General features: G+C 39.4%; 1 protein-coding gene across 4 annotated transcripts; it reads left to right on the forward strand.

The window, feature by feature from the left end:
* On the forward strand, positions 1-26,784 carry ZNF454 (zinc finger protein 454). 4 transcript variants are annotated; one of them, XR_001602493.2, is made up of 6 exons: positions 1-86; positions 940-1,059; positions 2,523-2,649; positions 3,055-3,144; positions 20,120-21,812; positions 26,538-26,784. XR_001602493.2 is itself a non-coding variant. In XM_016203499.2 (5 exons), the coding sequence occupies exons 2-5, from the start codon at positions 1,012-1,014 to the stop codon at positions 21,451-21,453; spliced, it is 1,599 nt and encodes a 532-aa protein (XP_016058985.1). In that variant the 5' UTR covers positions 1-86; positions 940-1,011; the 3' UTR covers positions 21,454-24,019. The 4 variants fall into 4 exon arrangements, 2 of the variants coding, with proteins under 2 accessions (XP_016058985.1, XP_087673019.1); XR_001602494.2 differs by lacking the exon at positions 26,538-26,784 and adding an exon at positions 23,579-24,019; XM_016203499.2 differs by lacking the exon at positions 26,538-26,784 and having other exon boundaries at positions 20,120-24,019.
* Positions 26,785-27,104: the final 320 nt, after the last annotated feature.

Below are 27,104 nucleotides of genomic sequence, written 5' to 3' on the forward strand. Positions count from 1 at the left end.
GAGATGAAAGCCCAGGAGGTCCAGGTCATGCTCCGTTCTGGAGGACGCTGATCTGATGCCCCAAACTTCTCAGATGTATGGCTAAGGTTTGATTCCAAAGAGAAAAGGGACGCCCAGGTGTGGGCTCTTGGGTCTCGGCCTCGAATCTGCGAGGGCCCTCGGAGGAGGATGCGGGCAGGGCTTCTGGCGTGCCTCCTAGAGCCGACCCCGGGAGGCCGTTTACGCCCAGGGGGTAGATGGTGCTCCTGATGGGGCTGGAACACTGTGTGGAGCCCTCTGAGAGGGCAGCAGAGCAGAGGGCGGGAGGGTTGTGTGAATAAGATTCCTAACCCCCTCCCTTCCCCGCCCTTCTCCCTCCCCTCCCAAATACACTGCTCATCTACCATTCACTCCAGATAGCCCAAACTGGGCCCCAGGGGACAGACCTGAGGTCAGAGAAGGGCTTGGCTCTAGAAACTCGACAAAGGAGGGGAGGAAAACAAACAAACGAAAAAGATCTAGCCTTCTTAGCTTCCTTTTTGAGGAGAAAGAAGACGACCCTCCTTCTCCACTTCCTCCACTCCCCTCCCAGAATTAGGCAGCCGTCCAGCGAGGAGAGGCTTCGTTAGAGACCTGTCAGGGTAACTTAAGGGCAAAGGCCTGGGAGTCGGTAGAACTGGGGCTGGAGAGTGCTTTCTGCAAAAAGTCAGTGTATTTACGACATGGAATGGGAGATTCATTAGGAGGATTTGACTCAGATGTAGGGGAAATACTCAGGGTGGGTATCAGAATGGCCAGTGATTCCTTTCACCGTGGGTGTAGCAAAAATGCTCTCAGAAGGAAAGAGAATTGAGAGCAGACAGGGACTAAGAATTCAGGGCTGGGAGTATTTGGAGGACTCACAGGATGTGAATATTCAGAGCCTCACTCCGGACTGCTGTGTGCTTTCTCTTGATCCAGCCCTCTCCTCATAACAGATGTGTAGAAGTTTCTGCCTGAGGAATCCTACTCTGCTTGTTCCTAAAAACGCTCATGAGAGAAGAAGAAATGGCTGTGAGGCACCTGCCAAACATGGTTCAGGTGAGTGAGGGGTTGCTGTGGAGTGCTTTCCCACACACCGAATTGCCTTAGATTTCAATGTAGAGGTTTGGAGAGTGTGGACATGTTTCTTTTTCCTGACCAGAGGTTTTTCTTCTGATCCAGACTCATTCAAAGGCTTGACTCAGTCACTACTTTCTCCCCCCTCCCTCTTGTCAGGCTCATCCTAGTGGGTGTCATCCAAGCTAAGGAACTTGTTAAAGGTCACATAAGTGATAACTGGAACTGGAACCCAGGTTGGTCCAAAATAAACCTGCATTCTTTCTACTAGCAAGTAAGATTAGGGGTCTAAAGTGGTAAAGGCTGTGCCTAAGACAGGAGTTGAGAAGAGAGATTGGAACACTTTCTTGGGGAGGTGGGATTTACTGGTCTCTCTTAACAAAAATATAATGACAGATGGCTTTTTACTTCAGAGGAATATTGCATACCAATGAAATAATTTTAAAAATGTGGTACATATATGAATGGAATATTACTCAGCCATGAAAAATAATGAAATCTTACCATTTGTGACATGGATGGACCTAGAGGGTAACATGCTTAGTGAAATAAGTGAGTCAGCCAAAGACAAATACCATATGATTTTACTTATATGTGGAATCTAAAGAACAAAATAAACAAAACAGAAACGGACTTATAGAAACAAAAAACAAACTGATGGTTGCCAGATGGGAGGGGTATGGAGAGCTGGGTGAAAGGTGAAGGGATTAAGAAGTATAAGTTGGTAGCTATAGAATGGTCACAGGGATGTAAAGTGTACAGCACAGGAAATATAGTCAATAATACTGTAATAATTATGTATGGTGCCAGGTGGGTACTAGACTGACTTATCAGGGGGAATCACTTCATAAGTTACATAAATGTCTAATTACTGTATAATATTGTTTGTCAACTATAATTATAATTTTTTTAATTTTAAAAAGATTATGTTTTCAATTTCAATTATTTACTAAAAGGCTTTAAACAGAGCCAGTCTCTATAGAATAAGGGTATGGACTCTGAAGGAGGCAACGTTCATTTGAGTGTTTAAATTACAATGAGTTTGGTTAAATTTTTCTAACTCCTTCATATTTAAGCCTGTCCAGGATAGGAATCTGTGGTAGAAATCTTTGAAAGGGATTTGCAGCTGGTTGAAGGTGCCATGTTCAATCCAGTCACAATTCACCAGCTACTTACCCTCCTGCTCCCAATTTCTGACTTGTCCTTTGGGATCCATCTCAACCACCACTTTTTCTGTGCAACTGGTCTCCATGGTGCCAGTCCACTGTGGTATTTCTCTTCCCTGACCATCTTCTCAAATTCTTTGTTGGTGTCATACAATTATCTTATGTTTACAACCTGCCTTAATTTGATTGCCTTTCAACAGACCTATATTAGTTAGGCATGGAAAATATGCCATGTGGAGGGGTAGCCACCAGTCAACAGGGATGGGCTTGCTGTTACAGGAAACAGTGACCTTCAAGGATGTGGCCGTGCTCTTCACCCAGGATGAGTGGGCACAGCTGAACCCTGCTCAGAGGGCCTTGTACAGGGATGTGATGCTGGAGAACTACAGCCACCTAGTCTCGCTGGGTAAGTGGGGAGCCTCTGAAGGCTTATCTTTACATGTGGACATCTCTCTGGGACCTTAAACTGGTAGCACATAGCAGATTGTGCTGGGCATAGCCTGACTGAGGATGTTAGTTTTAAGTCTATGACCTGCCTACCCTTGGTGTCCCAGGCACAGGATTCTTTTGGAGCCTAGAGTGAGTAGGGGTTGAATCCTCCTTCCCTTTGGCAGAGAGCAGGACATGGGAACAGGCTGTGTATGTATCAGGCCTGAGCCATCTTTTTGCCCTCTGGGAACTTATCTCTACCCTGGGCCTTCCCATCAAGTCACCTTTGCCAGGAAGTTCTGAGGACCAGACCTCTTCCTTGCAGTGAGTTTTTTCTGTAGCATCAACAGATATGGTCCATTTTTTCCCCCCTCAAAAACAGGGCTCTTAGGACCCAAACCAGATCTGTTTGCCCAGCTGGGAAAAGGGGAAGAATGGACACCAGAAGACGCCTCCCGAGGCTTCTGTCTGGGTAAGACCCTGCGCGTGGGAGGCATGGAGAGAAACTCAGCAAATGTGCCTGGCCCAGAAATGAGCAGCTTCTGTAGACCTAGAAATGAGCATCTTCTCCCTTTTATTCAACTAAATACTTTGTTGCTACATTTGTCTCTGCATGTGTCACTGCTTTCTTTTGGCAATTTGTGCCTCCCTAGACCTTCTTCTCTGGAATTTTTCTTCTCTTCTTATCTGGCATAGATTAATCATCTCTGGTTTGGAAAAGACCTTACATGTAATCTGGGCAGCTCCCCCACCGGGTTCCATTGTCCTGTTCAACACTTAACAGTGCAGTCTCTGTTCCTACTCCTCCGGTGAGGAGGAGCCACTCTGGGTCACACACAGCAGGGCAGCTTCTTCATGGTTATGAAGTAACCATGTGCATCCTGAGGCCGCTCTCCTTCTGGCTAAACATTGCACATTTCTTCAGTTGCCTCCCTATTTGTTCATACACATGTACATGCATTCAATCAGCATACAATTACTCTCCACCTTTTGCAGTAGTGCACTGGGCTGTAAGCACCATGAGAGCGCTGCCAGGTCCATGGTATATTCTGCTGTACCACTTACACCCAGCATCTTAATACTTAGCATCTGGTCAGTGGCAGAGACTTGTTGCTTAGGGATACAGAAAACCTGGCAGTTAATGGCCATTACTTGTCTTGAGGAGCCCGTTGAATCTGGTAGCTTAAGAACAGGAGCAGGGGTGCCTCTCCTACCCTTCAATCTAGAGAGCTTATTGCCTTATCTAATATATTACAACATTTCACTTTTACCACCACACTTGCAGGCTATAAAATATTTATATGCATATATATTTAAAAACCTTTTGTTACTGCTGTTTCACAGTAGTCCAGTGAAATAGGCAGGAATTTATATCCTACAGTAAATAACTATATACCTGTAAGGTCTAGGATCCAATTTGTTATGGAATTTAAATGTCTTAACCCAAAACAGTTATAAAAAAATATTTTACCCCAATAGCATTCTGAATTTGTATGTTTTATTACAACCAAACTAAGGCATTTTAGTATTTCATTCTGTATTACACAAGCAGTGTTATAACAAACAACGGGGAGGGGAATTAAACAAAGTAATTCACTGTCCTACCACTCTGGCATCATGAATCTATTCTTTTTTTTTTTTTTTTTTTTTAAATATATCTTTATTGATTTCAGAGAGGAAGGGAGAGGGAGAGAGAGAGAGAAACATCAATGTGCCCTGACTGGGAATCGAACCATGATCTCCTGGATTCCAGGTGAATGCTCAACTGCTGAGCCACGCCCCGGCTAGGCATGAATGCAGTCTTCAATTTATTCATCATTAACACTAGTTCGTTCTTTTTTTTTTTAATCCTCACCTGAGGATATTTTTTCCATTGTTTTTGAGAGAGAGCGGAAGGGAGGGGGAGAGACACAGAGAGAGACATGTTGATGGGTTGCCTCCTGCACGCGCCCCAACGGGGCCTGGAGATGGAACCTGCAACCGAGGTACGAGGCCTCGACTGGAATTGAATCTGAGACCCTTCAGTCTGCGGGCTGACTCTCTAACTATTGAGCCAAACCTGCTAGGCCTTTTCCACTGTTGTACTCTTGGCTTAGAATAGACACTTATTTGTAATTAGAACAAGAAAAAGTTCTGATAGATAGCTTTTCTTCTAATTTCTCTCTTCTCTGGGCCATGAGCTAGTAGGAGGAGAAAGCTGACTGAGTCCTTGTGGCAGGGCACCATGCTGGGTGACTTCTGGGGATTTATGTTAGCTGCCCCGTTTAATAATGACAACCTCTGAGGCAAGTATGATTAACCCCAGTTTACAGAAAACTGAGTCTCAGCCTGGTTAATTAATTTGGATGGATTTAATGTTACTATTACATGGCAAGTCAGGATTAGGGTGAAGCTAGCATGAAACCCATCTGACCCTCAAACTATGTCATTTTCCTCCTTTTCCAAAATAGCTTTAATTACACACAAATTGTTTACTCAGTAAATCTAAAGAAAACTACTTGACCCCTTAATTTGGGTAGTTTGTTAATAGCTTTTTATATTTTTTATTTATTAATTTGTTTAGGTTTCATTTTATTATATCAACTGTACTTCTTACACTTTAGCTTTAAATTAATATTTTTTGAGCTGTAAAATGTATTCATTTATAATTATGCATGATATGTATTTATACTTTCAGTATTTTTATATTATGGCTTCTTTCTCATTTCTGATTTTACTTGCATTTCTTTTTCTCTTAAATTTGTTGGGAATTTTTTTTAGAGAACGAGCTCTTATTTCTCTGACAAGTAATTTTTAAAAATATATATTTTTATTGATTTTTAGAGACAGAGGAAGGGAGAGGGAAAGGGAGAGGGAGAGAGAAACATTTATGTGAGAGTGAAATATTGATCCGCTGCCTCCTGCATGCCCCCTGCTGGGGACCAAGCTCACAACCTGGGATGTGCCCTGACTGGGAATCGAACGGCAACCTTTCAGTGCACAGGACAGTGCCCAACCAACTGAGCCACACTGGCCAGGGCTCTGACAAGTAATTTTATTTCTACACTTAGTATTATTATTTGCTTTTTTTACCTTAAAATAAATATATTTTGAATACTGTATATCCTAGATACAAAAGAGGATATGTAATATTTTTTGAACAGTTCAAAGAACTAAGCAATAACACCCATACCCCACTGTTCAGCTTAAGAAACAACATGGAGGCATATGTGAAGCCCAGTGTGCACCCCTTCTTCCTCCCTTCCTCCTTTCATACCGGAGAGCCACTAGCTTGGATTCTTCCCTAGCAGCTCTGTGCTGCTCTTCATGGTTTTACCACATTTATCATAGTTCTCAGCAATTTTGCTGTAAAGCTTGATATATATGTATTGTACTATAGATATCTTTCCACAACTTCTATTTTTTAATCCTTGTTGAGGTATGTAGCTCTGGGTCTTTTTAAACTGCACTTTGATATTTCTTCAATGACTATCCCTTAATTTATCCTTTCTCTTGTTGATAGACCTGGAGGTTGTTTCAAGACTTTTTGTTGTTTTGAATAGTGCTGACCTGAATGTTCTTGTACATACTTCCTTTTATATACATGGGCCTTGTTTGGGACTTTCTTTAGTGTACTCATACATGTAGAAATACTGGGTTTAAGAGTATATGCTTCTTCAGCTTTCCTAGATTTTCCCAGATTGCTAATCAAATTAGTTTCAAATTATGCTAATAGTTGATATAAGTTCCTGTTACCTTACATTCTCTCCTTTTTAAAAATGTTTTTATTGATTTCACAGAGAGGAAGGGAGAGGAAGAGAGAGATAGAAACATCAATGATGAGAGAGTCATTGATCGGCTGCCTCCTGCACGCCCCCTACTGGGGATGGAGCCCACAACCTGGGCATGTGCCCTGACCGGGAATAGAACCCTGATCTCCTGGATCCTAGGTTGATGCTCAATCACTGAGCCATGCTGGTCGGGCCTGTTACCTTACATTCTTGCCAAAATTTGGAACTTTCAAACTTTAAAAAATTTTCCTAGTCCCATTCTTGAGAAATGGTATCTCATTGTGGTATTAAATTGCATTTCCTTGTTTACTAGTGAAGTTGAACATCTTTTTACATATTGATTATTTGTGTCCTATAACTTACATATTTATGTTCTTTGCCCAATTTTCTATTATCTTTTTCTTATTCATTTCTGAGAGTTTTATATATTTTCAGGAATCCAATACTTTACCAGTTAATATATATTTCAGTCTATAACTTGTCTTTTCTCTTTATTTACTAACAGAAATTCTTAATTAATGAACTAGAATAGATCAGTCTTTATAATCTTTTTCTTAGTGCTTTCTGTGTCCTGTTTAAATAATCCTTTCTGCCCTCAGATCCATGAGGGAAGGACTTGGTCTTGTTTGCTCTTGTGTCCCCAGCACACCAGGTCCCAGTATCTGTTTGTTGAGTGAAAGCATGGATTTCTAATAATATTTACTTTTGTCTTTTTTCTGTATAAGTCTTGTCAGAGGTTTGCTTTTTTAGTAGACCGTTTAATGAATAAATGTTTGACTTAGCTGATCCTTTCTATTTTATCTTGATCTGGTTCATTAATTTTTGCTTTTCCCTTATTTCTTTCCTGTGACTTTTTGGAGTTTATTCCGTTCTTTTTTTATTTTTAGAATTAAATTTTATAAAAGTAATACATTAAAAAAAAATTTTTTTTTGACTTTTAGAGAGAGAGAGGAAGGGAGAAAGAGAGAAACACTGATTTGTTGTTCCACTGATTTCTGCGTTCATTGGTTGATTCTTGTATGTGCCCTGACCAGGGATCGAACCCGAAACCTTGGTGTATCAGGACGATGTTCTAACCAACTGAGCTACGTGGCCACGACCTAATTACATGCATTTAGTTTAATGAAACTACAGTGTTTATTATGAAAAACAGTGGCCCCTTGTCCCCTCTCTTCCACTTTTTCTTCTTTTAGCTAATTATTTGGTCTATTTGCTTTCATGTCTCCAAGTAACATGTTTGTATTGCTGCCTCTTGACTTTTCAGTTTTAAACGTTATTTATTGAATTCCTTCTATAAAAAGTGAAGATGAAACTTGCTGCCCCAAGTAGTCATCTTACTGCCTTTTCATTCCCTGTGTTCCCAGTAGAGTTGCAGAGTCATTTTGGTCAGAGTAATAATCAGTGTTTACATCCTTAAGCACTATTCACAAAACTGATCCATATAGTAACTTATGACAATGTTTGTTTTCCTCAGCAATCCATTCCCAGCGTTCATTGGTTCGTAGTTTCGTTTAATCTCGGCCCTTCTCCAGTTGTCTTCATCTCTTCTCAAGACTTTCAGATTCATCAGGCAATGTGACAGTTTCGTTTTCCTGGAAAAGCCTCTTCTGGAGCGTGTGACCTGCTCCATTCTAGAGCAGCTGGTGCCCAGCTCTCATCTTCCTGCGAAGCCCCTCATTCCTGGCTTCATGTCCCGTGTCATCTTCCTGCTTGGTTTGCTCCCTTCTTTTGGTGGCACACATCCTTCAGTAGCTTCCTAAGAAAGAGTTCATTTTTTTGTAGCCTATCATGTCTGTAAATATCTTTTTTCTACCCCAACACTTGCTGGGGAGTTTGAGTACATAAAGTTCAGTACTGGAAATCTTTTTCCTTCAGAATTTTGAAGACATTGCTCCACTGTTTTCTGTACCTCAGTCTGCTCTTGTGAAATACAAAATCATTCTGAGTCTTCATCAGTTGTGACTTGTTTTCCTCTTCAAAAACTTGCAGGAGCTCCTGCTTTACTCCAGTGTTCTGAAGTTTCAAAGTGATATACCCTGGTGTGGTTCTGTTTGCATCCCCTGGCATCTGGAAGCCTTTGGTTGAGTGTTTGGTGAGGCCTTTTCATCTAAAATGCCTGCCCTTTGCATTTTGTGTGACCAGTCATCCACCATGTCCAGAAATTGAACTTACTTATCCCTATTGGTTTTAATAGTACATTTTAAAAAAAGCCTCTAAACACACAATAAAATTTAAGTGAAGTTTTTAGATATTAACTTATACCTCAGTTCTTCCAGGTTCACATTGATAGTTTATAATTTTTTTTTTTTAAAGGACAGCACATTTGTATTTTAATTGATGATTTTTTTTCTGTGAACTGTGTGTGTGTGTGTGTGTGTGTAACAGCATGATTAACTACTGTCAGATTTCTAGGCATTTGGTTGGAAAATAGTTTGGCATTAGACTTGATGTTATTGGAGAACTTAGAATTCAAAGGCAGTGCAAATATTTTAATTCACACTGTGTTGCTGGACACTTTATTCTTTTGTAAGCAAATCCATTTTTATGTTTTTTAAAATAATGGGTAGCATTGTACCTAATATGCACTCAGAATTTATTGAATTGTTCCCAGTTTAAATCAATAAACAATATATTATTGTCCTTTGAAAAAATAAAATGCCTGCCCTTTGGTTCTTCCATTATGGTAGAAGACATTTTCTTCTATGGTTTAATTTCCACCTTCAGTTTTCTCTTATTTTCTCTTCATGGAATGCTTGACACCGCCTGGACTGGTCTACTTTTATTTTTATCAAAATTTTCATCTTTATGCTTTTTTGTTCTACTTTTTGACAGATTTTTCAATTTTATTCTTCAGTTCTTCTCCTGAGGTTGTAAAAATATTTTTAATCAGCTTCATTACAGTATGATATACATGTGGTAAAATGAACCAGCTTTAAAAGTGTAATATTTGATCAGATTTGATGAATTCATACAGGTATGTAACCATTACAGATCAAGAAAAATGACATTCTAGTCACCCCTAAAAATTCCCTTTTAACCTCTTTTCAGTTACTCTCCTGGCTGCCACTGATCTTCCCTTGCAAATTTACGTTTCCAGGATCTCCCGTGAGTGGAATTACATAGCATGTGCTCTTTTGCATCTGACTTCTTTTACTTAATATCTTTGAGACTCATCCTTACTGTTTCACGTGTTGTAGTCCCTGCTTTGCTGAGTAGCATCCTGTCGTGTGGCTGGACAATTGTTTGTTCATCCATTCACTGGTGAACGTTTGGCTTGTTGTCAGCTAAAGCTTCGATGAACAATTTGGTACCAGTTTTTGTGTGCACGTATTTTTAGTTCCTACGCTTTTTCTGGCCATATGTTTCCACTGAGGTAAATGTCTAGAAGTAGGGTTGCTGGGTTGTATACTAAATGTATCTTTAACTTTCTAATAAGTTGTGAAACTGTTTTCAAGGTGACCATTCCATTTGTGTCCCCACAGCAATGTATGCAAGGTCCGGTGTTTCTGTACCGGCTACTACTCCAGCACAGTGCTGAGGAGCAGCTTTGAGAGAAGCCACCCCTCTTGTTCCCTGTCTCGGGGAAAGCATTCAGTCTTTCACCACTGAGTTGTTTTTTATAGATGCTCTTTATCAGGTTGACGAAGTTTACAGCTATTCCTGGTTTAATGGGAGTTTTACCATAAACAGATATTGAATTTAAAAATATATATAATTCTTTTATTTTCTTTTAAAATTTGTCTTTATTGTTGAAAGTATTACAGATATCCCTCTTACTCCCCCATTAACCCCCTCCATCCTGCTCCCAGCCCCTCCCCAGACCTTCCCCACACTATTTTCTGTCCATGGGCTATGCATATATGCATATAAGTTCTTTGGTTAACCTCTTCCCACTCCACCCCTTCCCTCTGAAATACATCAACCTGTTCCATGCTTCAATGTCTCTGGATCTAATTTGTTTGCCAGTTTATTTTGTTCATTAGATTCCACATATAAGTGAGATCATGTGATACTTGTCTTTCTCTGACTAGCTTATTTCACTTAGCATAATACTTTCCAGGTCCCTTTAGCTGTCTCAAAGGGTAAGAGCTCCTTCTTTTTTATAGCTGCATAGTGTTCCATGGTGTAAATGTACCACCATTTTTTAAGCCACTCATCTACTGATGGGCACTTGGCTATTTCCAGATCTTAGCTATTGTAAATAGCACTGCTATTAACATAGGGGTGCATATATTCTTTCTGATTGGTGTTTCAGGCTTCTTAGGATATATTCCTAGAAGTGGGGTCACTGGCTCAAATGGCAGTCTCATTTTAAATTTTCTGAGGAAACTCCGCACTGTTTTCCATAGTCACTGCACCAGTCTGTATTGCTACTAGCATTGCACTAGGGTTCCTTTTTCTCCACATCCTGGCCAGGACTTGTTGTTTGTTGATTTATTGATGGTGGCCATTCTGGCCGGTGTCATTTTAATTTTCATCTCTGATAATTAGTGATGTTGAGCATTTTTGCATATGTCTCTTGGCCATCTGTATGTCTTCTTTGGAGAAGTGTCTACTCATGTTCTCTGCCCATTTTTTAAAAAAAACATATCTTTATTGATTTCAGAGAGAGGAAAGGAAAGGGAGAGAGATAGAAACATCAGTGATGAGAGAGTCATTGATCGGCTGCCTCCTGCACACCCCTGACTGGGGATCAAGCCCACAACCCGGGCATGTGCCCTGACCAGGAATCGAACCTCAATCTCCTGGATCCTAGGTCGATGCTCAACCACTGAGCCACACTCAGCTGGGCTCTCTGCCCATTTTTAAATTGTTTTTTTTTGCCTTCTTTTTGTGGAGTTGTATGAGTACTTTATCTATTTTGGAAGTTAACCTCTTATCAGATGTATCATCTTTTTCTGAATCCTTAAGACAATGCTGTGATTGATATAGTGAATTACATTGATTGGTGTAAAATGTCAAATCAAATTTGCATTCCTGGATTAAATCCAATTTAGTCTTATTCCTTTTTCAATATTGCTAGATTTAATTTGCTAACATTTTGTTAAGAGTTTTGCATCAACATTCATGAGTAATATGGTTGTAATTTTCTTTCCTTTGGTATCAGAATAATGTTAGCTTTATAAAATGAATTTGGAATTTTCCCCATTTCTCCTATTTTCTGGGAAATGTGTGTGGAATTGGTATCATTTCTTCATTAAGTGTTTGGTAGAACCGGGAAAGTCTCTGGGCTTTTTTTCTCTCTTTTTTTTTCTCATGGGAAGGTTTTAAACTGCAAATTCAGTTTCCTCAGCTTTCTTTTCTGTAGCAGGCCAGATTTTTAGCTGCCTCAGCCTCCCCAAATCCTGATCTGTCACTTCAATTCATTGAGGCTGCTGGGCTATTTTGGTCTTGTGCTATGACCTGGAAACTGCCTCCAGGGTCCAAATTGGGGCATGCCTAGGTTTGCCCTTATCTGTTTCCCTTCTCTCAGGGATCACCATCTTTCCCTGTCATTTGCCCATTGCTTAAAGACGTTTGTTTGTTTCTTTCTTTTTCTGGTTTTTTAACTGTTTATTTCGGGACTTCTCTTTTAAGTTTTCAAATTCTGCCGTGATTTTTAATTTTCAAGAACTCTGATTTCTTTGAATGTTGCTTTATCTATAAGCTCTTATTCATGTTTTATAGTTAAAACATTTTACCTCTAAAGACAATGATTTTCAAAAACATTTCCTTCTCCCTTCATAGCCTCTGTGTTCTTGAATTTTCTCTTTGATTATTTTGGTACCTCTTTATTGTTAGAGGTTTCCTCAGCATGCGGCAGTCCCTGATTGTCTGCTCAGTTAAACAGCAGGAGGACTGAAGTCCTTTGGGAAGCTCTGCGAGGGTGAGTATGTGAGGCTTGTCCCCAGTGCAGCTCTCCTGCCACCAGCTGCCTTGGGAAGAAAGTGCCTCTGGGAACAAAGTGCCTCTGATCTTTTGTGGGGAGAGGGACATCTCTAGTCCCTCTGAGTTGGCGAGGGGATCTGGGGCCTAAAGGCTTTGCATATTGACTGTAAACCTCCTTTCTTTATTCACTCCCACTCCCCACTTCTGGGTGTATCTGATGGACAAATTCTTGAAACTTTTGATTTGGAAATAAATTGGATTAGTTTCTTGTCCCTCCCTGGGGGTGGCCTTTTGACTACATTGTAGAGGGGCACTTGGGTCATACTGCTTGCATGCCTTGCTTGATACCCTAGAGTTATATAGTTTAAAACCATATATATATATATTTTTTTGTGTGGGCCAGTGTAGCTAGGGCTTTGGCTCTTTAATTCAACCCACACTGAAGTGACCCGAGCCCAGTGAAAGCTCACTCTGAGTGCTCATAGTTTCAGTGAGTCCAGTCTTCCTCACTTCAGTTCATCTTCAATGTGGTAGAACCAGGGTGCATTTGACTGCCCTCTACATTAACAATTCAATAAGTGTTATCCTGTAACCTAAAACATTAAAAAGACAAATATTCTTATCTATACAGAGGATGTGTTTTTATTACCACAATCAAGAAAAGGTTTTCATAGACAGCTTCCCAAAGCTGTAGAAAAGAAAGCTAGCAGTTAGTTTTGCTGAGTCAAATTATTATTTTTGAAATTTATTCCCCAAGTTTTTTAAAGTAATTTTGTTTCTGCAGTAATACTAACAGAAAAGTACACAAATCATAAGTGTAAACCTCAACAAATTTTTTATAGTATAGATACTTCTGTGTAATCAGCACCTGTCTCGGGAAATAGAATGTTACTAGCACACCAGAAGCCCCCCAGCCCTTCTGTTTCTTTTGTCCTAAAGATAACTACTACCCTAACCATAGCTTTGGTTTTGCCCATTTAAAAAATGTTTTTTTGTTAAATTTATTGAAGTAACATTGGTTAATAACATTACATAATTTTCAGGTATATAATATTATAATTTGACCTCTGTGTACTCAATTCCATGCTCACCACCAGAAGTCTAGTTTCCTTCTCTTACCATGTATTTGACCCTCTTTTCCCTCTCGCCCTCCTCCAGGCCCCTTCCCCTGTGATAACCACTGTGCTATTGACTGTATCTGTGAGTTTGTTTTGTTAGTCTGTTATTTTTTGTTTTATATTCCACATGTGAGTCAAGTCATACGGTTTTTGTCATTTTCCATTTAACTTACTTAATCTATGTTGTTGCAATGGCAATATTTCATCATTTTTGTGGCTGAGTTGTAGTCCATTGTGTATGTATGTACTAGCCCTTTATCCACTCCTCCATCAGTGCACACTTAGGTTGTGCCCATGTCTTGGTTGTCATGAATAATGCTGCAGTGAACATAGGGGTACATGTATCCTTACAAATAAGTGTTTTCATATTTTTGGGTAAATACCCAGAACAGGAATTGCTGGATCATATGAGAGTACTATTCTTAATTTTTAAAGGTACCTCCATACTTTTTTCCATAGTAGCTGCACTAATTTACATTCCCACCAGCAGTGTATTAAGGGTTCCCTTTTCTCCACATCCTCGCAGATACTTGTTATTTCTTGTCTTTTTGATACTAGTCATTTTAGCAGGTGTGAGGTGATACCTCATTGTGGTTTTAATTTGCATTTCCCTGATGAATAGTGATATTGGGCATCTTTTCTTATGTATGTTGGCCATCTGTATGTTCTCCTTGGAGATATGTCTATTCAGGTCCTCTGCCCATTTTTAATCGGATTGTTGTTGGTTTTTTGGGTGTTAAATTGTATGAGTTCCATATATATTTTGGATATTAATCCTTTATTGAATGTATCATTGGCAAATATCTTCTCCCATTCAGCAGGTTGATGGTTTCCTTTGCTGTGCAAACCCTTTTTAGTTTGATGTAGCCCTGTTTATTTATTTTTGCTTTTGTTGCCTTTGCCCAAGGAAACATATCCAAAAATACATTGCTAAGATATGTCAAAGAGTTTACTGCCTGTGTTTTCTTCAAGGATTTTTATGGTTTCAGGCCTTAAATTTAAGTCTTGAATTCATTTTGAGTTCATTTTTGTATATGGTTTAAGAAAATGGTCCAATTTAATTTTTTCAACTGTATCTGTTCAGTTTTCCCAACACCACTTATTGAAGAGACTGTCTTTACCCCACTGTATATCCTTGACTCCTTTGTCATGGATTACTTGACCATATAAGTGAGGATCTATTTCTGGGTTCTCTATTCCATTGATTTATATACTATCTGTTTTTGTGCCAGTGCCATACTGTTTTGATTATTGTAGCCTTGTAGTATAGTTTGATACCAGGTAGTGTGATACCTCCCACTTTTGTTCTTCCTCAGGATTTCTTTGAATAGTTTGACTGGTCAGTGTTCTTTGTGTTTATATATACATTTTAGAATTAGTTGTAGTAATTCCAAGAAGAATGCCATTCGTATTTTAATAGGGATTGCATTGAATCTATATATTGCTTTAGGTAATAAAGACATGTTAACAATATTAATCCTTTCAATTTATGACCAAGGTATATCCTTCCATTTATTTGTGTCCTCTTCAGTTTCTTTTTTATAGTTTTTAGAATACACGTCTTTTACCTTCTTGGTTAAATTTATTCCTAGGTATTTTATACATTTTGATGCAATTGTAAATGGGATTTCTTAATTTCCCCTTCTGATCATTTTGTTATTGGTGTATAGAAATGCAACAAGTTTCTGTATATTGATCCTGTATCCTGCAACTTTATTGAATTCATTTATTAGTTCTAATAGTCTTTTGGTGGAGTCATCAGGGCTTTTTATATATAGTATCATGTCATCTGCAAATAATGACAGTTTTACTTATTCCTTTTCAATTTTGATGTCCTTTATTTCTTTTTCTCATCTGATTGCTGTGGCTAGGATTTCCATTACTATATTGAATATAGTAATGAGAGTGGGCATCCTTGTCTTCTTCCTGATCTTAGAGGAAAAACTTTCAGCTTTTCACAATTGAGTGTTATGTTAGCTCTGGGTTTGTCATATGTAGCCTTTATCATTTCTGGTTAAAGTTCCCTTTATATCTACTTTTATGGAATTTTAAAAATCAAAATGGATGTTGAATTTCATCAAATGCTTTTTCTGCAGCTATTGAGATGTTCATATGGTTTTTATCCTTTATTTTGTTAATGTGATGCATCACATTGATTGATTTATGGATATTGAACCATTCTTGCATCTCTGGCATGAAACCCATTTAGTTATGGTATGTAATCCTTTCAATACATTGTTGAATCCAGTTTGCTAATATTGTTGAGAATTTTTGCATCTATGTTCCTTAAGGATATTGGCTTGTAATTTTCTTTTTTTGTAATGTCATTACCTGGTTTTGGTATCTGGGAAATGCTGGATTCATAGAATGAGTTTAGAAGCATTTCTTCCTATTTAATTTTTTGAAATAGTTTAAGAAGGATAGATATTATTTCTTCTTTGAATGTTGTGTAGAATTCACCTGTGAAGCTGTCTGGCCTGGACTTTTATTTGTTGGGAGTTTTTTGATTACCACTTCAATTTTATTCCTAGTAACAGATATGTTTAGATTTGTATTTCTGTTGGGTTTGGTTTTGGAAGGTTACATACTTATAGAAATTTATCATAAAATTTCTTCTAGGTTGCTGAATTTGTTGACATGTAATTGTTCATAGTATTTTTTTAATGATTTGTATTTCTGTGGTGTCATTTGTAACTTCTTTTTCATTTATGATTTTATTTATTTGGGCTCTTTTACTTTTCCTTGATGAGTTCGGCTAACAGTTTTTCTATTTTATCTTTTCAAAGAACCACTTCTTAGTTTTATTGATCTTTTCTATTGTTTTATTTCTACTTTTATTTCCAGTTGGATCTTAACTATTTTATCCCTTTTGTTTTCTTTGGTTTTTGTTTGTTCTTTTCCTAGTTCCTTTAGGTGTACAGGTAGATTGTTTATTTGGGATTTTTTTTTTGCTTCTTCAGGTAGGTCTGTATAGCTATGAACTTCCCTCCTCAGACTGCTTTTGCTGCATCCTATACATTTCAAAAATTTGTATTTTCATTTGTTTCAAGATAGTTTTTTATTTCCTCTTTGATCCATTGGTTGTTTAGTGGCATGTTGTTTAATCTCTGCATATTTGTGTTTTTTCCTGTTTTCTTCTTATAGGTGATTTCTAGTTTTCATGCCATTGTGGTCAGAAAAGATGCTTGATATGATTTCAGTCATCTTGAATTTATTGAGGCTTGTTTTGTGGCCTCATATGTGCTCTCTCCTGGAGAATGTTCTATGTGTACTTGAAAAAAATATGTATTTTGCAGTTTTGGATGAAATAGTCTAGAATATCTATTAGGTGAATCTGATCTAACATGACATTTAAGGCCATTATTTCCTTATTAATTTTCTGTCTAGATGATCAATCTATCCATTGATGTGAATGTCACATTAAAATCCCCTACTTTTATTGTATTACTGTGGATTTCTCCTTTTATATTCAGCAATAATTGCTTTGTATATTTCAGTGCTTCTATGTTGGGTGCATAGATATTTATGATTGTTATACCCTCTTCTTGGATTGACACCTTTTAATTATGTAATATCCTTCTTTGTCTTTTCAAAAAATTTATTTTGAAATATTTTGTCTGATAGGATCTTGCTCCACCAGCTTTTATTTCGTTTCTGTTTGCACGGAATATCTTTTTCTATCCCTTCACTTTCATTCTGCTTGTGTCTTTTGATCTTAAGTGAATCTCTTGTACACAGCATATAGATGGGTCTTGTTTTCTTATTCATTATGCCATCTTGTGTCTTTTTATTGGAGTGGTTAATTCATTTATATTTAAAAAAATTATTGATAAGAATGTACTTATTGCCATTTTGTTAATTGTTTTTGGTTGTTTTTATAATTCTCCCGTTCCTTTCTTTTTCTCTTGATCCCTTCCTTTGTGGTTTGCTGGTTTTGTTTAGTGTTTTGTTTGTTTTTTCTCTCTTTATTCTTTGTATATTTTTTGTGGTTTTTTGGTTTGTGGCTACCATGAGGTTTATGTATATCATTCTATATCTATAACAGTCTTTTTTAAGCTGATAGGCATTTAAGTTCAAATATAGTCTATAAGGATTACATTTTAACTCCCTTCTCCTTGCTTTATGTTATTAATGTCATGTATTAGATCTTTTTTGTATGGTATATCTCCTAACTACTTATTGTCATTTGAGTTGAGTTGGATACTTTTTTCTTTTGACCTTCATAGAAGCTTTTTAAATACCTGATTCACAGCTGAGGCTCTCTATCTTTGGTTAGAGCACAGGTCTCATAAATACTTGATTCACTGTATTCATTAACTATTTGGCTTTACTGTGAGATTTTTTTCCCCCTCTCCCATATTTTCTTATTTTTGGTTATGGTCTTTCCTTTTCTGCTTAAAGAAGACCCTTTAACATTTCTTGTAAATGGGTGAAGACCCATCACCCATTTCATGGTGATGAACTCCTTTAGTTTTTGCTTGTCCAGGAAATTATTTTTCTCTCCTTCAATTCTGAATGATAATTGTGCCAGATATAGTATTCTAGGTTGTAGGTTCCTTTCAGCACTTTCAAGATGTCCTGCCACTTCCTTCTGGCCTGCAAAATTGCTGATGATAAATCAGCTCACAGCCTTACGAGGTTTCTTTTGTGTGTAACTCATTGCTTTCCTCTTGCTTCTTTCAAGATGATCTCTTTATCTATCTTTTGCCATCTTTATTACAGTATGCCTTGATGTGGATCTGTTTGCGTTCATCTTGTTTGTGCTTCCTGGATATATGTTTCTCAGGTTGGGAAAGTTTCCAGCTATAATTTCTTTAAATAAAGTTTCCTTTTTCCCCCTTCTGGTATCCCTATAATGCAAATATTTAAGTCCCAAATGAGAGCCTCACACACTAACTATCCCTGCCCTCCCTTCCTTGGAAGGTCCTGAAATCCAGTTTTTGGCTTAACAATACTATAAAACTGTAGAAAATTCCAAATCTCTGCTTAGCTTTAGTCTCTTGCCCTGAGAAGCATAAGAATTCAGCAAATTCTGTGAGATAAAAGCCACTAAGTTTTGGGACCACCTCTCTGTATTTCCCTTCTCTCCCCCAAATTAGACTATCAAGTTGGCCTCAAGTGACATATGATGCCTTTAGACATAATTTTTTTCCACTTCAGATTTTCCAGTTGTTTTCCCCAGGAATATTGGTCTGTCACAGGCTACTCTGTCAGGTCCAGAAGTGAAAGTTAGTCCTTAAAGATTTTGAAATTTGGCAATACTGGTGTTTAACTTTGACCATTCTTTGTTTTGAGCAAGGATATATTATTCTGAGCTCACCCAGATTTTTAGCCTTAAAATGCACCTGTTTAACTCTCTTTTTCAGATAAGTTTCAAAAAGTTTATTTATTTGTTTTTTTATTATAGCTCTTTATAGATTTCCTGGATTGAGTAGGGAAAAAAGTAATGAAGAAGGCTTGTTCTTTATAGCACTTCCCAGTAATCTGCTTTGTGTGTTTAGTAGCTTGTCCTTATTATTGCATGTCTGAGTACAGAGTCTTAAATAAACTTAACATAAAAGGCAGATATTCATAAATATGTATGCAAAACTGATATGCAATTTTGAACTCTACTTGTTAATATCAAGGAACCTATGAATGAAAGCAAGTGAGATAGTGTTATGTGGTGAAGTTTGTGTTTGGAGAGAGGAATTATTTTGTCAGGTAATTCATGGGACCATGGGCTCCTATCCCAGTAGCAGATTTCCATTCTAGTGACTAGTAGTCCCCATTCCCCTTGATTCAGGGCCTTGCCTTTGGAGACATAGTGGGTATATCCTGGCAGATTTGCACGTTCTTGATTTTCTGTGCTCACATATATACATCCTTATTTTACATTATCTTTTTTTTTTTAAATATATTTTTATTGATTTCAGACAGAGGAAAGGAGTGGGGAGAGAGAGTTAGAAACATCAATGATGAGGGAGTCATTGATTGAGCCCACAACCAGGGCATGTGCCCTGACCGGGAATCTAACCCTGATCGCCTGGATCCTAGGTTGATGCTCAACCGCTGAGCCACGCCCGGCCGGGGCTACATTATCTTAATATGGATGTTACATTATACATATAAGTTTGAAGACATTGCTTCCTCACCAGGAAGGAGGTCCTTCACACAGCCTTAATCATACCCTAACTTTTTATTATCCATCTGAATGCTAAAATGAGTGTGTAAAACAGTAAAAATATTGGTTTTAGTAGTTACTCTGGAGCTGATTTTTTTTTCTGCCACGTGTTGCCTCTAGTTTTAATGGTTTCTTAAGGTCACATCTGGATTATTTTAAAGACCGTATCACTAAGATAAATGAGGTACATTTATTCTTATCTGTGGGCATAGCGTGGTCTGTATAGATTTTTCTGTGGCTCAGAAAGTCAGGTAACATCTCTGTAATCATAACTATTATACTCGGGTTCACATCCCAGTCCTGTGACTTCTGAACTCATGCTCCCAAGATCTCCTGCTTAATGTATTGTATGTACATTAGAGCAACCCTTTCCTGATTTGTCCTCTGTTCACCTCTCTTCGTTTTTCCTTTCAGGAAATCTTAAAAACTGAAACCTTTTTATTAGCATTATAAACAGGTTCATCATCTTATCCTAACTAGATGTTTCACTAGGATAAAACAGACATTTTTATTTCTGATGTCTTTCAGACTGGATGACTATCCCTGTGAATAAGAAATCTACCCTGAAAGCAAATATTCCTGAAGAAGAATTGGATCAGTGGATGATAAAGGGAAGATTCACTGGCAATAGTTTCTGGAAATATGATAGCCTATTGGAATGGCAGCATGGAGACCAGGAGATAAAGTTGCAGAAAATGGTACTCAATCACCAGAAAACCTCATCTGTAGGTAGTGACCAAGAATGTAATAGATCTGAGAAGCAGTGCATCATGAGCTCATCTTTTGTTCAAAGTCAGGGATTTCAGTCTAGCAAAAAAGCCTTTGAGTGTAGTGAGTGTGGAAAAGTCTTCACTAAGAGTTCAACCCTTAATAAACATCAGAAAATTCATACTGAAAAACTTAATTCAAATCGGAAAACTCTTATTAAAGAGAAACGGTATAAATGTAGAGAATGTGGGAAAGCCTTTCACCAGAGTACACACCTTATCCATCACCAAAGAATTCACACTGGTGAAAAACCGTATGAATGTAAGGAATGTGGCAAGGCCTTCTCGGTGAGCTCCTCACTGACATATCATCAGAAAATTCACACTGGAGAGAAACCTTTTGAATGCAACTTATGTGGAAAAGCTTTTATCCGAAATATACACCTTGCCCACCATCATAGAATACATACTGGAGAAAAACCTTTTGAATGTAACATATGTGACAAAGCCTTTGTGTGCAGGGCACATCTTACCAAACACCAGAATATTCATAGTGGAGAGAAACCCTATAAATGTAATGAGTGTGGGAAAGCCTTCAATCAGAGTACAAGTTTTCTTCAGCATCAGAGAATTCACACTGGAGAAAAGCCCTTTGAATGTAATGAATGTGGAAAGGCCTTCAGGGTGAACTCTTCCCTTACTGAACATCAGAGAATTCATACTGGAGAGAAACCTTATAAGTGTAATGAATGTGGGAAAGCTTTCAGAGATAATTCATCTTTTGCTCGACATCGGAAAATTCATACTGGAGAAAAACCTTACAGATGTGGTTTATGTGAAAAAGCCTTTAGGGACCAATCAGCCCTGGCTCAACATCAGAGAATTCATACTGGGGAAAAACCATACACATGTAATATATGTGAAAAAGCCTTCAGTGACCATTCGGCCCTTACTCAACATAAGAGAATTCATACTAGGGAAAAACCTTACAAATGTAAAATCTGTGGAAAAGCCTTTATCCGAAGCACCCACCTTACTCAACATCAGAGGATTCACACAGGAGAGAAACCCTACAAATGTAATAAATGTGGGAAAGCATTCAACCAGACTGCAAACCTCATTCAGCATCAGAAACATCATATTGGAGAAAAGTGATATGATTGCAATGTATAAGGAAGCGCTTTGAGACTGAATATGTGAATAATTGAATTTAAGAGAATCCATTCTAAGAATAACCATGAAATCTTATATTAAGATAGTCATTTTATTTATGGAAAGTCTAGCTTTACAGTACTGTGGGTTTTGATAATTTTAGAATATCAAACACTCCTCATGGTTCAGAACTGCCTCAACTGAATAGCAGTACTGTGTAATTAGTCTGAATTACCAAGTATAAGAACCAAAATGGAGCTTCATTAACAACACAGAAATTTGTTTATCAAATTAACATTTTGATTATTAAGAGAAATGATCAAATTGTAAAAATTAAGGTTAAGAAGCTAAGGAACAATAAGGTAAGAAAATGGTCTACAAGCATTTCACTCTACTTGATTCTCTTATATAAGGGGTGTCCACCTTCAGTGGAACCCTTTGTTCTCATCCACACTGCAGACACCCAGAGTAAAGAAAGTGTATTTACTACTCATGCATCAGCCCAGGACTTACTTAAACTGTGCTCCCCACTTTCTGCTTCAAACCATCTTTTGTCAGATCTCTCTGGTCTCTGTGTCCCTAACTGTCTGTCTGTCTTCTCCTTCCTGGACAATTCATTTGAATGGTGTGTCCCTCTTTTGGTTTAGCAACCCCTAATTGGTAGCATCATGTCACTTATTACCAGCCCATTTGTTCTTGGTGAGTGTAGTGATCTGACCTCACACACAGTCCATGATTCTGGATGTTGCACCCAAACTCAGCTTTCAGAACTTGGAAGTTCTGCCTGGGAGGCAGAGATTAATCAAAATTCTTGAGTCACCCAGTTCCTCTGGGCCTCAGTTTGACTCTGACCCTGGGGTGATACCTAAAGTAGGAGCTTAGTCTGTATAAATATTATCTTCCAATTGTTTGTACTGCAGGTACTCTACACAAAGCAGGCAGGGGCATGTTCAACTTCAGGTGTGACAGTCCCAAACACCTGGTGGTGTTTTAGGTCACCTCCACTTCTGTGACTTGCTATTTCCTGATATGCAACTGACATGAGAAGTTGGAGCCCCATGGCCAGTTCTCAAAAGGGTCTGACCTACTCTCTTCAGCTGGGCAGTCCTCAGTGGCTCCTGCATTAGAGTTTATTGAACTGCATCCTGGTCCTTGTCCTGCCTTTGTCCAGTTTTATGAAGGTATTGATTCTGTGTTCACAGGAAAAGCAGAGAGCTTTGTATTTGTGCTTTGCATTTGAAAGTGATCACTCCCTCTCCTCCATCTGGTTATTCCACTACTTAAACACTGTCCAATTCTGACAGTGGTGAGCAACATGTTGAGTAATTCTATGAGTCAAGAAGTGGTCAATAGCAACATGACATTCTCTGGAGCAGTGTCTGTGCCCAAAAGTTTGAGTGACATTCTACTGGTGCAGGTACAGGTCAGTCATCATCTTTAATCCTTCAGTGCTGTCAGTAGAAATCATAGAGATAAAATAACATCTGTGTGTCTTCACACACACAGCTTCTGGTGGCACTGTCCCTCACCACAAATAATGGGGAGCCTACACCACTGTAGCCCAGAGCGCTCCATGTCGTAAAGGTGAAAGAGCAAGGAAACTATTGTTCTAGGAAGAAGGTGGCAGGTCCCTGGTCTGTAGAAGTGTTCCCCACCAAATTGGGCAGCCTGCTGACCCCTATGAATGCTGTTGCTAAGCTCTAAGTTATAGAGAGGGTATTCTGTGTCATGGTGGAGTCAATGGATTCCAGGTTAAACAGAGTTGAAGTTTCCTGCAGCTTTAAAGCCCAAGTTCTCTAAATTCAGCTTCTATTTAATAAAGGCCACTTGTAGGCATCTCCTGTTAGGTAAACAGTGACTCACCTTTCTTCCTATTAAGCTTCAGGTGAAGCAGCATTTCAAAAGGTTACTTGGGACTGACTGTGCCCAGGGCATGTTTTTCTACAGCCTCACATTTCTGGCAACCCCAGATTCCACAATAAATTAGAGAAACCATGCTCACCGCTGCAGATATCTGCCTTCAGTACTATCCTTATGGCCTTCCTGGCCCTAACTCTCTCACCCCCTTAATCCTGAATCATTGAGAAGCATTTTTCTAAACTAATTTTTTTTGTTTGTTTATAATAAGAGCTACCATCACTCAGGATGTGTCTGCAGTTGAGATGGTCCAAGACCTGCTGCCACTTTAAGAGCCTCATTCGTCCCAGTGACAGCCCCAGCACCTCTTAGTCCACCAGAACCAGTGCAGTCGGAAGGCTCTCCACTTGATGTTGCAGTCTACTTTCCCTGAACCCATCTCCTATCTTGATGAAATTAGACCTCTGAAAAATGCCTATTAACTCTTTCCTGTCTGGGGAGGCAACAAATAAATAAATGATCCATTAGCTATACCTGGGCTAACTGGATGTATTTATGGTAATCCTGTTTGACCGGCCCTTTAGCTGTGGCTTTATTATACTCTGCCATATGATTGACACCTGATTGTGTGACCTCAACTAAGGGGGTCAGCATTTGCCCGTACTACTTTTCTAATCCGAAGTAGTATGGCGCTCTGCCTGGGCAGTCTGACCTACCTGAGCATCACCTTTGGCATGCACCTTTGCTGCATTTTTGAGAACTCTGAGGTAGAGTTCCTCAGTTACCTTCTCTGCCAACTGATTTGCAAAATGTTAGACAAGATTTCAGCAATTATTGAGAGGGACTTTTCTCTGCCCCATCCTCAGCCAGGTCACTCCCTAGACATTAGAGATTCCTATGAACAGTTCATTCTGTACCTCACTTTTCTAGCCTTGCTGATTGGCCACATAGACACTGACTGACAGAGGTGAGGACCACTGGGAGCCACCCTTCAGGGTACAGAGTATGAGCTGGTGATGTGCCGCTCTCAACACATCCAGCCCATCCCCTACTGCTACTGGCCGCACATAGTTCAGAAGACTTCCCAACACACCCATGACTATGCCATTTCCAGATGATGAATATGTGCATGTGGCAGAGGAAGTGCTGGACTTATATGTGAGCCAATCTCCACACCCCCTCACCTGGACTGTAGCTAAGCTATGAGCCAGAGAAATGGACCTCAGCCCACCTCTTACAGCACTTTCCTCGTGTACTTTGGAGTTGCCCAGTGGGCAAACCAATTGGACGTGCAAATTGCACTCTGCCTGGGGAAGGGTTTGAATGGAGAAGTAGCAACTAGACTTTGTTACATTCTTCAGTGTCTATGGACCATGAACAGCCACTGAAACTGCCTTCTCTCAAGGAAAAAAATAAATGCTACAAGTTTCCCCTTCTAAATTCCTTTAATCCTTCTCTGTTGTTAAGTCTTAACTCATCTTCAGCTGATTGATTTTGCATCTAGGCTCTCCCTGTCCGTCTGAATTTGCTTAGCTTTTTGACAGCAGCATCTCCCTAAGATGTTGCCTTCCTCCATATCCAGCAACTGTTTTTTTTTTGGTTTGTTTTTGTTTTTAAAACAACACATCCCCACCGATCCTGGAGAGAGGAAGGGAGAGGGAGAGAGAGAGATAGAAACATAAAGGCGAGAGAGTCATCATTGATCTGATCAACTGCCTCCTGCATGCTCCCAACTGGGGATCTAGTCCACAACCTGGCCATGTGCCCTGACCAGGAATCAAACCATGACCTCCTGGGTCCTAGGTCGATAACCACTGAGCCATGCCCGGCTGGGCAGCACTGCTTTTAAAATAGCACCTGGACCTTGCAGCCGGCTTGGTCTCACTGGTTATCGTGCCCAAGCCCCAGAGTCTTGGAGTAAAAATATCCCTAAACTGCATGCATGCTTTAGGTTAAGAAGACAATTCCCTTAAACATGAGTTTAATCTAAGAATGAGTAGCCTCCAGCTGCCTAATTCCTCTCCTTTCCTTCCTTTTTCCCTTTGCACTTTGTGCGGCCCTCCCTTACACCATTGGATTAGCCAGCAGGACAGCGTGGAAACAAAACTCCCACCTGCAGTGGGAGGGCTCCCAGCTTCTTGGCCAACCTCAACTCCTGCTAAATATATTTTTAGTAATATTTTTACTTTTAATCCTTTTATACCAGTTTGTGAAGGAAAAAGAAATACAAAGCTTGATCTTTCCCATCACTTAAGGACTTCTCAGTTATGTGAATGGTCATTCTCTGCCAGGATTTGGTCGTGCAGACATATCCTCTGTTCTCTGTGTTACCCTGTACACCACACATCACTATCCTTAAAACCTGTTGCGATAAAAAGTACTTGTCAGTGTGTCTTTCTGAAAATAAATGAGAAAAGTACCCAGTGTTCTAAGATGTACAATTTGCATTTGTGCTGCCTGCTTATCTATTCAGATATAACTAAGACATGCCAGATTTGTGCTTCCAAGTGTTTTTATATTGTTATGGCCAATCTGGACCTAGCTCCACACATGGCCATCCAAACCTACCTGGCCCCAGAAACCATAGTGTTCCAGTTATATCCCCATTGCTGGGGAGAACAGTCAACATTTGAGGGCATACCTTGTGCCAGGTACTGTTGTAAGCACCCTGTGTATATCGACTCAATCCTCACAATTTATATGAGGCTGTTTCTACCATCCCCTCTTGAAGGTTCAAGAAAGGTGTTGTTGACCCAGAAAATAAATGTTCCTATTGAGAAGGGCTCCTAGTGGCTAACTGGGCTCAAATTTATAAACAGCCTGGCAGCTGTTGCTAAAAGGGGCCTCTCACGCAAGCCACACTTAAGGGAGAAGCCCTTAAACTTAAACCGCTTCTAAACTAAACTGCTTGCCCAGGGAACTAAGCTACCTGTTTGCACTGTGTTCTGTCATCTGAGCCAACCCTTAGAAAGGAGTTGTTGGAATCCTATTTCAACCATTAGGATTGAGATTTTCCCTGTCCAATCAAAACTGTCTATCTATATTCTCATCAGCATCTTCACCAACCAATTAGAGAAGCTCTGTTTTGGCCAATTAGGACAGTGCTTTTTGGACCAATTAAGTTGTGAGGATTTGGAGTTCTCATTTGCATGAGAGCAGACCAGGGGAGGGGACTTCTCTCTATCTGTCAGCTCTTCTCTGTCTTGTGTGTGCACTTTCCCTTTCCACAGAAGACTGAAGACTGCATTTCCATATCTGGAGCTGAAACACTAAACACATATCGCCAGACTGGAGCAGAGCTGACCTAACTGGAGAAGGGCCTCACCCAAGGGCCACCTGCACCGAGCGCTGCCTCACAGCCATGCTCTTCAGCAGCTGTGCCGATTCATAATTGAACTGTAACACTACTAAGCTGTCCCACAGCTGCACTGTATCACAATTGAGCTGTTTGCACTTAATAAAGACTCCATCACCCACTCCAAATTGGGGATTTCTGTTGGCATTCAGTTGATGCCAATGACCATCCATTGGCAGCATAGAAACTTGTCAGAAGTTGCATAGCTAGTAAGTGGTGAGTGAAGGACTTGACTCAGTATAGTGGCAGGGCACACAAGCTTACCTACTGCATTTGGTCACCACCTTCCTGATACATTGCTTTGTAGACCACTCTAGAGAGCTGTTTGGTTGGAGACATTGGGGGTGAGGCCTGATGTGACTGTCGGTGGGTTGGACGCTGTATGGGAAGTCCCCAGTCTTGTAAGCATGTTCTGGGCATGGTTTTCCACATGCATTTCTTC

The sequence above is a fragment of the Miniopterus natalensis genome, chromosome 4 (assembly GCF_054644295.1).
Source record: "Miniopterus natalensis isolate mMinNat1 chromosome 4, mMinNat1.hap1, whole genome shotgun sequence".
Taxonomy (NCBI): Eukaryota; Metazoa; Chordata; class Mammalia; order Chiroptera; family Miniopteridae; genus Miniopterus; species Miniopterus natalensis.